Raw genomic sequence first — 14,599 nt, 5'->3', positions numbered from 1 at the left:
TTAAACCCAGAGGTCCTTTTTTATTCCACAGCTTGTTCAATACACATTTCCATCAGTCAGACGGCTCTTATAAGCAAAACATGAGCTGTAAAAACAGAGGTCTTCAACAGGGGGTCCGTGACCCCTTGGCAGGGCTGGCCCAAGCCTCCATGGGGCCCTAAGCAAAATTTTCTTTTAGGGCCCGTATTACTGCCAATAATATTGATTAATGATCATTTACACACCCAGCTTGTTTCATTTTTCTAATCTGTCATTATGAATCATCATCCTAGCCTGGCATGTTTTTACCCAACTAGATGGTTTTTTAATATGAAATATACAAATTCAGCTAAAAGTGCAGCCTGGGGTTGATTTACACTTAATATTCAAAGCGGGATACTGAATGTCATCTAGGCATACTAAAAATAACAAAATAAACCAATAGACAATGCATTTGCTGTAAACACGTCATCTGCTTTTTTTTATTTTTTATTTTAAATAAACTGCAACAGCAATGTGCAACAACAATTTAAAGTGCAACAACAACAAATAAGGGTTTTCGTAATTAGATTAAAATTAGATAAAAGTGAATTGCTCTCTGGGGCCCCAGTGGTGGCAGAGCCCTAAGCAGGTGTTTAGTTTGCTTATGCCCCGAGGGGGTCCGCAGAAGTAGCTACTGCAGGGGGGTCGTGGAATTTTTGGTTGATTAGACGATTTAAAAAATATATTATTTTGGGAGGGGTATTTCTGCCTGTATTTGATAGCATAGATGAGAGAGACAGGAAATGGTGAGACGGGGGGGGGGGGGGGGGGGGGGGGTGACATACAGTCAAAGGGCTGCCTTGCAAACCGGTGCCGACTGCAGCAAGGACTATAGCCTCTATATGGGGGTGCCTGCTCAACCCACTGCTCCACACGGCGCCCCAATTATATAAATTTTAATAAAATAATAATGTCAATTTGAATAGCTTGTATGCATGATTATCATGCAGTCAATAGACATTGTTGATATTTATCAGTTTACAGGACTGTTTATGAATGGCTAGCTAGCCTGTTTAGAAAAATAAAAATGAATATATGATCCTGTTTATTATTTGAATAGCTTACTACTAAATGCACATTAATAAGGTATGTTTATGGCACACTAGGCACAGTTTAATATAAAACACAATTTTATACAATGGGGAAGGGTCCCTGCTCCATGATGGCAGACAAGAAGTATTTGATCAAACAGCTAAATTGATTTGCACTGCAAATAAATAAAATGGATGGAACTGCACAGCTTCAATATTACTCCATTACATTCAAATAATTGTAACTTAAAGTACACACCACCTGGGGCTCTTTCATTGGTCCTCTGTCTCTCACCTTGTGTTCCTGGTCTTAAATCTAGTTTCAAGAGTTATTTCATCACAGAAGCACTGTAATGAAACACTGTAATGCTGCAATCAGCAGCTGTTTTCATATTTTCTTTAATGATCAATCATGGGGCGCTGTACAGCTCAGCTCAGTGGGTTGAGCAGGTGCCTTATATGCAGAGGCTACAGTCCTTGCTACAGCTGGCTCCTGTTCGAATCCCAAATTTGGTGGCCTTTTGCTGCATGTCATTCCCCCTCTCTTTGCCTCCCTATTTCCCTTTTCTCTCAACTATCCTTTCAAAAAAAGGCAAAAAGCCCCAACATTAAAAAGAAAAAAATAATCAATCGATTGTTCAGCGTGTAAAAAATAGTGAAAAGGAAATAAATTAACTGTTTTGTATAGTGGGAGTCAATATGGGGCCCCAAGAATGAGTTTTTGCCCCTTGGGGAACCTCAGGAGGTTAAATCCAGCCAAGCGTGTGGCCTGATTGTTTGATTCACGATGGGATAGAAAGAAGATACCAAAAAAATGTAACATAAAGGTAAAGAAAAGCCTGCAACACCAAAGGAGCTTCAATGCAGTAATTTATTGAAGCTACAAGACATTTCGAGCACCACTGGCCTAGTCTTGCTCGCCAGACCCTCCTACCACTGGCCCTTCCTCAGATGTTACACAGAAAGAAAATATCACATGTTAAAGAAAATCAGCCAGAAGCTTTCAGTCTATAGGTCAGAACATGTTGAACAACCTAATCTCTTCGTCCAGACCTGTTAATTAATGGGGAAAAAACATTTACAGTATAAAAGTATATGCAAAATAATAATTCAAACACACAAAAATAGATATACATCAATTAGTTTTAGGTACACCAAAGAAAGAGTGCCACATTAAAGTTTGGCCTGTGTTGGTGCAACAGTGGAGGTCCCAATGATCATCCCAAAGTCAAAGGTTACTTTCATCTTAGCATCAAAGTGCATACAGTTGCCTCTGCAAATAAACAATTTCTTCATTTTACAATTAGGCCTATATCACAAATATTTTGGTTATTAAAAAAAAGTGTTACAAAAATGTGTTTTCACACACAGAGAAACTATGGCACATAAGGTTGGCCTCATCTGCTGCCCAGAAGATCTCTGCTAATGTAAAGATACGTAGTGTGAAACTCGAGCATATTTGCACACACTGCCAATTTATAGCGAGTAATTCAAGACATATGCAAAGTCAAATATGTAGCGTATACTTACGACATTTCTGAGGATCCAATTAACAATAAAAAAAATAGCAATAGACAGATGTCCAATTTGTTTTTTATTCCCAGAGCCTTCACAGAGTTCCCAGTGGGAATCACGAGAGTCAGAGTGAATTCACCCTCTCATTCAGTTTAATGTTTGTCTCTGGTTGATACCCCTCGTCTCTATTTATCACTCTCATATCAGTTTTAGAGGACAAAATGAGGACACACATCAGCTTGTCATGATTTATAACAGACTCTCCACTGGGACCAAAACCCATCAAACAGGGGTTTTTACAGAAAATTACAATATATGCAGGGAAAGCAGCTTGATCTGGACTCTCTGAGGAAACTGGCCCATGTGAAATGAGCAATGTTTTCTTAATAAAGACTCGAAATAGAGCAGGAAGAGGAGAAAGCAATGTCATGTTGTTGGTGTGATCACCTGATGTCCTCTGGATCGTCAGTGACTCCCCTCATCTCATGTTATATGTTAGAATGAGTTATAATCATCAATCAAGACTCAGAGCTGTCAAATTATGTTCAGGTATTTCTCCTCATAATTAAAATGTTTCATACAAAAAAGATGCAAACAAACCTTTGTCCATCTTTTTGAGCCAGATCAGATATTTCTCTTCACATGATGCGACACGGTTTTCAAATCATTGACTCAATATATATTTTTAAATTCAAATCTGATGTGGATAAGAGCAATGATCAATACACATCCAAGGGCAGTGACATAAAGGGAAGACTGTAATGAAACTCAATCTTGCATCAGCCGTGTGACACAATCATACCATAAATCTGTCATTGCCAAAAAAAAAACAAATGTCAGGGAAAGAACAGCTCCCTCTCCCTGTTGTCTGCAACACAGCAAGGCAGCACGTTTCCCTCCAAATCTGAGCCAATGCCACTAAATCCACCGGGGAGATACACCTTGTATTATCTTAAGGTAAGGTTTATTTTTCCTTTTTTGCATCAGGATCTTTATAAGTCTAAAGTGAGATTAATGTGCCCAAATTAATTGATTTGTGTAAGCATTACTTCATGATTTATGCTGCTTTGTCCATAATATTAAGATTATTCTTATTATAGGGGCTTTTATATCTTTAATTGATAGGACAGGTGGAGAGACAGGACATGGGGAGACAGAGAGCAGCAAAGGGCCACGGGTGGAATCGAACTGGGGCTACTGCGGCGAAGACGATAGCGTTTGCATGTGGGGCGCCTGCTCTATACCCACTGAGCTAAACAAGAAGATGAATTTTACTCACAGATACTCACAAGACGGAAAAATACATCAACACATATTTCCAGACACAGTGTCTCTGGTACTCTGTTACTCAAGCTTTTTTAAATGTTATTGTCAGTTCAACATTTAACCTTGATGATTGGATGAATAAATGTTTTGCTTTGTAAATATTACAAAATGATGTAGTATAATATATACACACACACACACACACACACACACACACACACACACACACACACACACACGCTCACACACACACACACACACACACACACACACACACACACACACACATATATATATATATATATATATATATATATATATATATATATATATATATATATATATATATATATATATATATATATATATATATATATATATATATATATAGTATACATATAAACAATAATCATTGATTAATTATGGCACTTTTGGTTTGACATACATTACCAATCCAGTTAAAATGATCAAATAGGCTAAATTTGCTGCTTATTCCTTTGTCACTGCTGCAAAACTTGAACAGTGTAACATCCCATAATCTATCTACTAATAGTATTTGTAGGACTTAACCAGGTAACTTTAAAAAGGATAAAGGCAGGCTTTTAACAGATGAACAGTTGACTGAGCGTACGTATCTGTGACTGACAACTTCTTTAAACGGCTCAGAGATACTTTAGCTGACTTGTTTAAAATGCTTAACTCTAATAATTAGGCAAACACTTGCTGTTTAAAGAGGAATTTGTGGATCAAGAGTCTTGACTTGTGCCCTTGTTTTGTTGTACTGCACCACACCTTGGAGATTTTATATCTTGATTTCATGATCTCAATCAGCTGAGTTTGTTGCTCGCTGCTTGTCTTGGCACATTTCCACAGTCTGTGATGCTGTGAACAGATGTGAGAGTGTAAACCATCCCACGTCATGGAGAGTAGGATGCTGTAAAGACCAGAGGAGCGCATTCAGCCAGAGACTCACAATGACTAAGTGCTCCTGGACGCCACGGGAGGTCCTTCCTTCCTGTGGCGTCTAGTTATACAACCACCCAGTTACACAATTGCTTCTTTCTGCACAGTATTCAGCCATTAAAATTCACTGTTCTCACTTTTATACACACCTTTCATACATACAATGCATATAATGAATAAAATTACTACAAATCTATTCTCACAAACTCCCTGTTTGTTGTCTATTATTGGGTATTTAATCTTGTAATGATGATACTGAGCATTCAGGGGGTTGAATATCAATATGTTGATGGGCAGCTGCTGTGATCCTCTCACAAGATGGTGTCCAGTTTTACATTTGAATTTGTACACTTTTCATTATTTATATTCGCTTTTCTAACCAAGTGTCGAACTGTCATAACAAAACCATTTCTCTGCATACAGGATGTCACTCAGTCATAATCTTATCCAGGAGAATAGATTAAATTCAGTTCATAAATGACTATCAGACCTCATTTAATGGGCATAAATACTTTAAAAATAAATCAAAACATACCTAATTTGAACTGTTTGTTTGTTTCGTCATGAAAGATTCACAATCTGACCAGTTGCTATAACCTTGTACCACTCTATCACCTTATTTTGAAATATATTTTAGGCATTAAATCACATTGGTGGAAAACGTGAGTCACATTTATGGTGTAACAACTCCTGTGGGGGAAATGTCTGGAATGTGAATTGAAATACGTATATAGAGGACCTCTGCACTCAGTGATAATGAAATGAGCTAGGGGTTATCTGGCTGAGCTGTGGAAGTCAATCTTCTGACCTTTGACTCTGATAACTGGACGTTACCTTCAGTTTCAGGTTGATGCTGAATTGCTGAGGACAGCAGCAGTGACAACAACACGGTTAAAGAGCGAAAGAGGTCACTGAAGAAAACAGAAGATGCTGTATTGTTTTCAAAAATAAACGTGGGTGACATAGTGGGAATGTGATAAAGTGCTTTTTTGCCCGTTTGGGCCCTTCTGAAGATGATTTATGAAGCAAAACTAAGACATAGGAGGAAACTTTGTTGTTATACGAAAGTATATGGAAATTCATGTTCAGACACCATTGGAGAGTTATCGAGCAGATCTTGTAGCTGTTGTTTGAGTTGTCTAATATGAAATGTAGCCTGGTGGTGTTTTTATCTAGGCTACTTTATTTTCTTTATTTTAATATTTAGGGTTATTTCACTAGCCTATAATTTCAATTTTTCATTCAAATTTATACATTTCAGGCTGCATTTGTAAATAAGAATGTGTTCTTAATTGCTTGCCTGGGTAAATAAAGGTTAAATACAATTTACAAAAAATTTGAAAGATGTTTTATCCAAAGCGATCGGTGTGCAATTTGATGTGTTAATTTGCTCGATGTGTCTTCCTAATTACGGTAATACAAAGTGGATGGACAAAAGGATAAAAATGTAAGTAAAAATGAAATTATACTTTTCATGCACATTGATAACAACATGGGTCTTGGACAGTTTTTAAATATTTTGCAGTGGTTTAGCCTTCATGTGGTTTTGAGAGATACGAAAGCAGCAAATGCATGATCACGTTCCTGCTTTAGTTTAGACCTGGGACCAGTTCCTGTCCTCAGCACGAGGGTCTTTATAGTGGTGTGAGGGGTTAACAACTGTGTAATGTTTTGAAAGTCGTACCATGCAAATTCTCAACAAGCACTGTAACTGAAATCAATGGAAATTATCCTAGTCAGGTTTTCACTCTTAAAGTTGCCCGAGTGGTTCTGCAATCCAATATCAGCATTTACCAAAGTGAGATATTTCCTGGGACTATAACTCATCAAATGGTTTCAAATGGGCTTTTTGGGGTCTGTGACATGACAATACTCGAGAACCTGCAGAATAAGAGTAATGGTTTATTGTTTCCAATGTCAGGCGACTGTGGTTTGTGGCATGAATGTGAGTTTCTATGGAAATAAGTGCAAATGAAGAGGCTCGTATAGGAGTGGTAGGTGGATGAAAACCTGCAATTTGATGAGGACACACTCAGCTTTCACCTAATGGGAGTGAAGAGGATGATGGGTAACCGGGGTAGAGGGGCTGTGAAGATGATCAGGTGATGCATTTTTGACCGTCACACTGTCTCATCATTGTGCTATGACTCATGTAACACACAAGGCTGAGTGACACTGAAAAACAGACAAATTCTGGTTTTATTAGAGGGTACAGGTTGTCAGTCATTTTTAAATTACCGTACATATTTGACTCTCACTTTAGTACAGTGGCAACCTAAAAAGGGCTGCCTGCAACTAATCACTGTTTTAGATTTATTATTTGATTGATTAAAAAAGAAAAGCAAATGTTCTGCAGTAGTAATTTAGTGATGATATCGCACATTATGCTTATTTTATATAGTGGCATTAGGTCTGAAATGGCTATCCAAGCAGAAATAATATTTGTGCACCATCAACCCACAGAGGAGGACGTGGCTGTGGACTTGAAACAGGTGTGTAGGTATTTATTTTAGGGCAGGAACACAGCTGTAAAGTTTTCAAGAGTGGGTTATGTCACTAACCTAATGATCAAATAAAGATTTTTGTCTATTCTCCATATGATCAAGTTATGCAACAGTAACAAATGGACGTGTGAATAAGATCCAGTGCAATTGGGTGACTTCAGCTGTCCATGCTAAGAGCAGAAAAAAACTAAGAGGTCTCACTCTGCTGCTAAATCCAGAGTCTGCTATCGCTGATGGTTGAAACCAGTGCAGAAGCTGCAGGATGTAGCTTTTGCAACAAGATGATATCCATTCAGCACATTAGCAACATTAACATCTTTTCTTTTCTGAATCACTGTCGACACTTTCATCGACATTTAAGAGACTGCTACTGCTATGTGGAATCTGAGAAGTAGCCTACGGTGGCCCTGAGGGCTTAACACACTGCATCTTAAGAAAACACGTGCAAAGACACAAATGTGCAGGAAACAACTTCAACAATTTGACAACAATTTCGCAAAAACTCACAAGGGACACAACAATGATGGACCCAGCTTTTGTTCAATGCTTCTTTACATTAGAAGTTATTATTAACATCAGCAGCCTATTGCACAATTCAGATAGGTATTGCTAATGTTAACTTTGCCTTGGATAAATCCCTTACATAAATGTTGGCTATACCAGGCATTTAGTTTGTTGTTTATGTCATAGGCCTATTGGGAGTTTGACCAGCTGAGAGGAACATTTTATCTATTTACAGTGAGGATAAGGAGCTGATATGAAACAACGTCATCATAATTTAGCCTCACGTCACCAGGCTCCTCATACAGAGAGGAAAAGAGAAAGTAAAAGTGTTCACCAAACTAACACTAACACTAACAATAACTTGTAATATAGGCCTACAGTTAAATACAGTAAACGAAAAAGGTTAATTTAATGGCTCGGGATTTTCTTGTAAATTATATTCTTTAAATTAAAAAGTTTCATGGTATTTTTATTAGATTGGTGTTTTATTGTTTTTATTTAGCCTACCAAAACTGCCACTAAACGGCCCCAGACTACCATAATTGCATTTAATCATGTTTTGTAAACTAGCCTACATTTTTTTTCAACAGAAAAACAAGGAATAGTTTAGCATATCTGTTCCACAGTTTAATTTTAGCATCACTGAGGAACTACCTGTGCCAGAAAAAACAACAACAACACACAAAAAAACACTGTAAATCAGTGCAAATCATTTTAACTTTCTAATGCGGAGCCACTTATTCACCACTGAGTGAGTCCTCCTGTCTACAGAGGATCTCGGCCGCCGTACTTGTCAGTTCGTGCTCCCTCGCCTCGGTATGTGTGTGTATGTGTGTGTGTGTGTGCTTTTGACCCGTAGTGAAACTCCAGCAGTGTCAGCACTTCTGAACCCGATATAAACCGCCTCCTCCTGCCATTCACCCTCTTCTGTCCGCCAAACAGTTTTGCCAGAACCAAACAACCACCACCGCCACCACTGCCTCCTCTTCCACAACAACACAAAATGAGCACCGCTGCACAGCCCATTTTCTCCAAGGGAGAGGACTGCAAGGCCTCCTGGCACGACGCGAGCGCCGGATACAATGAGACCGACACTCACCTGGAGATCATGGGCAAGCCCGTGATGGAGCGCTGGGAGACCCCGTACATGCACTCCCTGTCCACCGTTGCAGCCTCAAAAGGTAAAATAAAGCTGCAGTTTCAGAAAGTGGAGGGACTCGATCCATTATCGGACAGCATATTCTTGAATGAGGCGCTGTCCGATAATGGAGGCAAAAACAAGCTATTGACATTCATTGTTATGCATTATAATAATTTTGAGAGCAACTTTAAGTTACTGTAGGATATAGCCTACCACTACATTTTTCAGACAGGTGAAATTATTTTTAATGTACTTGTTATCTACATTTTACTACAGAATATACAGTGAAAATCTGATTTTATTTATTTATTTATTTATTTATTTTAAGAGGCATGGGTCTAAAACTACAATTTTGATTTACAGATGTTGACTACTCTCTTCCACTGGCCTAAGTTATAAGTTTGGGGGAAAAAATTCAACAAGGTTTGATAGAAAATGAAAAAACACAATCAGTCTTTTATATGCATGGGTCAAAATATGAATTTGAGTGTCAGTTTTGGAAGTTTTTGGATGTGTGTACATTTTTTTAAAAGCTGATTTGGACAACACATGTGAATATGAATGTGAGTGTGAGCGGCGTGGTGCTCGGTGCTCAGTGAGTAGTAGAGCAGCTGTTACACTACTCATGAGGACTGGGCAAGAAGTCTGCAGGGGGGGAAACAGCTCATCTGCTCATAGCTTCATGTGAAAATAGACTGATCCACACACACCCTCAGAGACATGTGGGAAGACAGCGAGCATGTGCACTAGGAACTGTCTGCACAACATCGCAAGAATGCAATTAATGTTTTAAATCACATGTTGTTATTTCAGAGTCTGAAAAAGCATTTTATTTCAATTACATTCAATGTTTTTTTTCGCTAAGCCACAGAATGCAAGTATATCCAAAATCCATTTAACTGCTCACGAGGGCATATTTAGATTCATCATTTCAGTTCAGATATCCATCAGTTTTTTAAGAGTTACTTTGCACAATTAGTTCATTTGACATTAAATCTTTTATCTAACAAATTAATTGGTTCATTGTATTTTCTTTCTCATAATGTGAAAAGTTCATTTGCACGGAGGATGTAAACATAATTTGCACATGTGGAATCTTCCACAATTTCTTTAACAGTCTATACAAAAATGAAAGAAATGTTGGACACTTGGTTTTAGGCCCAGTAAATCATTTTGAAAGGGACAGCAACAACAAATAGCCTTTACTCCTCTTCTATTTATATGCCTCTCTGAAATGAAACCCTTTGGCCTGTCTGTTCAACCACATGTTACAACCAGCTGGTCGTCCCTCCACACCCAGCAGAGGCACAAAACTTAAACCAAACAGTAAAACTCATGGCAACATTAACAGAGAGTCAAAAAAAACAAAACCGCCACTCAGTAATGGCTCAAAAATAAAGCTATGACTGTGTTAATAAACTCAAAACACCTGTTTCAGATAAGGTTGGATTGGAGCACTTGAACTCAATTTGTGTTGTTTTTGAAGTAACACTGAAATATTTCAGCAAATTTATTAAATTTTTGGTTTGGTTTGTTTTTGTCTTGATCTCTAGGCGGTCGGGTTCTGGAAATTGGTTTCGGCATGGCCATCGCCGCCACTAAGATGGAGTCTTTCCCCATCGAGGAGCACTGGATCATCGAGTGCAACGACGGCGTCTTCGCCAGACTGGAGAAGTGGGCCAAGGCTCAGCCCCATAAGGTCAGCAGACTGTGACTGGTACACATCATCACACATGTTGAATGGACTCTGATGCAACTGCTCACGGCTCCAGTGTGTTTACTGAACTGGTGTTTGTTTTTCTGCTGCTGCAGGTGGTCCCTCTGAAGGGTCTGTGGGAAGAGGTTGTTCCCACCCTGCCAGACAACCACTTTGATGGTAAGAAACCATACGTAGGCGAACATGTGTGGAGGTATTCTGCCTTTTGTTGAATCCAAAGCAGCAGGTCCAAATCACAGAAATCCATCTACATAATCTTTTTTTAAATGAAGTGTCCAACATTACACCCTAACTTGGCCAATAAATCCATATTATGCATGTGAAAATGCATCATCCATATTGTCAAATCAGAGTGACAGATGAATGAAGCCTGTGGTACCTTCACATTTCTGTCACTGAAAAAAAATGTTGTTGAAAAAAACATGGAAAAGCTCATTGACTATATAGTAAATGCTCTGCTAACACTGTCCCTCCTCTCTCAGGTATCCTGTATGACACATACCCTCTGTCTGAGGACACATGGCACACTCACCAGTTTGACTTCATCAAGGTAGGTTGTTAAAATGCACAGAGACTTACACACAGGACGTGGTATGAAAAGATTAAAATTATAGATGAGGATAATCACCAAATACTTGGAATTGTTTGCATGACTTGTGGATTAAACGTTGTGTCTAATAGTGAAAAACAGGCATCAGTATTATGCAAAATATGAATTAATAGTCCAAACACAGAGTTTTACAGTGTAAAGATATGAAAACCCATAACAGTGTATCTGAGCGGACAGATGCTGGACAATACCAGACCTGTTTGTCTGCTTTAGGTCAGATCCCAATGGGGCTGAGAGACTGATTGTTTTGTGTGTGTGTGTGTGTGTGTGTGTGTGTGTGTGTGTGTGTGTGTGTGTGTGTGTGTGTGTGTGTGTGTGTGTGTGTGTGTGTGTGTGTGCAGGGTCACGCTCACAGGATGCTGAAAACCGGCGGCGTCCTCACCTACTGCAACCTGACCTCCTGGGGCGAGCTGCTCAAGACCAAATACGACAACATCGAGAAGATGTTTGAGGTCGGTCACCTTCATCATCTATTTTCTAAACCCATGAAGTGAACAGCGTCTGCTAGTACACACTGATCGTTACATTCCTGTTGACCGAGCTGTTTCATTTCTCTTGTCCACAAAAAAAATCAAATCTTTTGCAAGTAATTTCATCAAAATCCTGGAAATACTTTCATATCTGCCTTAAAATTCATCAGCTATCTTCATTAAAGTTATTGCAACCATTGGTTTTCAAAGAGATTTGATGACAACATTATCTTTTCTGAGGTGAAAAAGAGTTTATGTAGTGTGATCTTGTTCAAGAAGGAATATTATTTGATTTCAGCGGAGTACGAGCTGGTAGTCCGACACTTAGTACTGAATTATCATAAACACCGGTATAATCATTCAGTCAGGCACTGGTTGAAGTGTGTGTGAATCAACAACATGTGAATATGGAGTTTAAAAGATTTTCCTCCCTGTCCTGCCGCACGTTTTTCAACATTTCAACACTGTTTAGACTCGTATTATGTGCTGTGATAATTTCAAGGTAAATGATAAACACGACTGGGGGTCAGAGAGGCCGATAAAGCTGTGAGACGCCTCACAACTGACCAAACTCGTGTCTGTTAATGATTTTCAGGAGACCCAGGTGCCTCATCTGCTCCAAGCCGGCTTCAAGAAGGAGAAGATTAGCACCACCACCATGGACATTGCACCACCCAGTGACTGCAAATATTATTCCTTCAAAAAGATGATCACTCCCACCATCGTCAAAGAGTAAAGTCCAACGAAACTGCTGTAATGGTTTTCTTTTTTATTATTAAATCCAATGTGCCTTCACACCTGACCTCACTGACCTCACTGTTTATTTCACTATCAGCCATCTCTCAATAAACCCGCCCATCCAAACTCAGTCCACATGTGTTTGTATCTTTTATTATACATTTATTTTTACACACTCATCTGTTCCTTTTAGTTTCAGACTGTAATTAAGTTGATCAGAGGTGAGGTTTTAGTGTTCAGTGTGGTGCGGTCATGCAGATGCTCGGTACCGGCGGCTACACTGTGCTACATCTCTCCACGGCTCTGTATTTTATTATTCACAGAAACTGATAGGTGAGATAACAGCAAACTGAAACCACCAGAAATGCATTTACGCCCCACTGACTCTCATCTGTTGTAGCTCTTATGTCACCCAGCGTCTTGTTTTTTCATGCCCAGCCCAGTTTCAGATCAACAGTAGATGTATCACTACATGTATCACTGTGTGCTTTGCGATGAACTTCATGAAGTTTATAATGAACACAGTTCAACTCTGCAGACTCAAGTTATTCCAGTTGAAATTTGACCACAAAATGGGAAAAAAGTTAAATATTGCTCACTGATATAATAATAATAATATATTTTATTTGTAATGCACTTTAAATTTACCAAAAAATCTCTAAAAGTGCTACAACAGCAACCAAAAAAGAAAAATAGGTTAAAAACAAGAGTTAAAAACAGTTATCTTGAGCAAGCAATTACAGATGAAAAGATTTTGTACATAAATGTCAAATTTTTAAATTTAAAATACAGATTTTGGAATTAACACTATGCATGAACTTTTAAGAGACAACACATTTAGAAGCTCCTCCTAAAACTGTAGAAAATCCAAGAGAGCTAAACAGGTTCTTGGCAAGAAACCTTTAATTGTACTTTATTTATTATATGTATATAAAATTTCGCAGAATGCACTGATCTCTTAATTCTTCGATGAAAGTTCAACGATAATCTTTCTGCATAACGAAAAGCCACTATTTAAAAACATTGTGTGGCCACTAGTCCAGTCCAGTGAGACGGACACGGAGTACAATATATACTACAGTATGTTTTAATTTATGGCTGTTGATAAGAGAGTCAGTGTGTTATCGGAACACGTGGGAATAAGTTACCACCTGGCGAGGACACATTAATCATTAGATGGATGGATGATGCAACACTCGGCTGCAGTCAGGTGGGAAACGGCAGCAGCTGGCAGCAGCTGGCAGCGCTCAGATGTGAATTGGGAGCACGACTCTTATATTTTAGTTTAGCTAGTCTTTTATACATGAAGAGGCAAAAACCGAACAAGTAGGAAGATAGCACTTGGACTGCGACAATTAGTGTGGTAAGTGTGTGATTTCTCAAGCAAAAATAAAAAATGCATCAATAAATAAATGAATAAACCAAACAAAAAAATTAATACATTTATGGTTTCAGCCTCTCAAACATGATTTTGCTGTTTTTCTTCAGTCATATGTTTGAAAAGTGAATATATTGAGAAAGTTTGACTTTTCATCTGTTAAGGTGCACTGAGATGTACAATTTGTATTATTTTTTTAAAAACTGAGTAATTAATCAATAAATCAAATAATAATTATGAGATGAGTAAATGATGATGGACAAAGATGCAGACCGAGATTCCACCAACATTTAAAACATTTTTCTATTGTAGCCTTGAAAAGTTCAACAGCGAGGCAAATTATAGAAATTAAAATTACATTTTTGTAGTAAATGTGTTTGAACTGCTGAGGCTGGCATCAGTATTGTGACATTCTGCAGCATCTAGTTTTTGGCAGCTTGATACGTAAACGCTGACGTGTATTCATGTTGTGTTTAAGTTCCAACCAGTGTGCACTGCAGCTCGTCACTGATTCTTCCTCTTTACTGTGTGACAGAATCACAGTAAGTGTGTATACAGTAATAAGACTAAAGGGTAATGCATAAATCAACCTTTAACTTGAAAACGGCAGCTGTCGAGTGGATATTGTTTTACTTTAATCTTTTTGAACCTGCACAACCTTCACAGTTCAGAAGCACAAAGTTACCCCGAGCGACTTAAAGCAGGAGAGTAGGAATGAAGCGTCTCACACAAGAACACGTC

General features: G+C 38.4%; 1 protein-coding gene across 1 annotated transcript; it reads left to right on the top strand.

Moving 5' to 3' along the window:
• The first annotated feature begins 8,634 nt into the window (after nucleotides 1-8,634).
• gamt (guanidinoacetate N-methyltransferase) lies at nucleotides 8,635-12,610 on the top strand. Its single transcript, XM_083970160.1, has 6 exons — nucleotides 8,635-8,985; nucleotides 10,499-10,644; nucleotides 10,758-10,821; nucleotides 11,145-11,212; nucleotides 11,614-11,724; nucleotides 12,338-12,610. Exons 1-6 carry the CDS (start codon nucleotides 8,808-8,810, stop codon nucleotides 12,476-12,478), a joined length of 708 nt encoding a protein of 235 aa, XP_083826286.1. The 5' UTR covers nucleotides 8,635-8,807; the 3' UTR covers nucleotides 12,479-12,610.
• The last annotated feature ends 1,989 nt before the right edge of the window (nucleotides 12,611-14,599 follow it).

Source organism: Trachurus trachurus (assembly GCF_905171665.1).
Source record: "Trachurus trachurus genome assembly, chromosome: 4".
NCBI lineage: Eukaryota > Metazoa > Chordata > Actinopteri > Carangiformes > Carangidae > Trachurus > Trachurus trachurus.
Note: the sequence above shows the minus strand (reverse complement) of the source record. Positions and strands in the feature narration are given on the sequence as shown.

Excerpts from the sequence above, each read along its gene's own strand:
- gamt (XM_083970160.1), top strand. The coding sequence starts at position 8,808 with ATGAGCACCGCTGCACAGCCCATTTTCTCCAAGGGAGAGGACTGCAAG. Across the intron at positions 10,645-10,757 it reads CCAAGGCTCAGCCCCATAAG|GTGGTCCCTCTGAAGGGTCT; the intron begins GTCAGCAGACTG and ends CTGCTGCTGCAG. Across the intron at positions 10,822-11,144 it reads GCCAGACAACCACTTTGATG|GTATCCTGTATGACACATAC; the intron begins GTAAGAAACCAT and ends CTCCTCTCTCAG.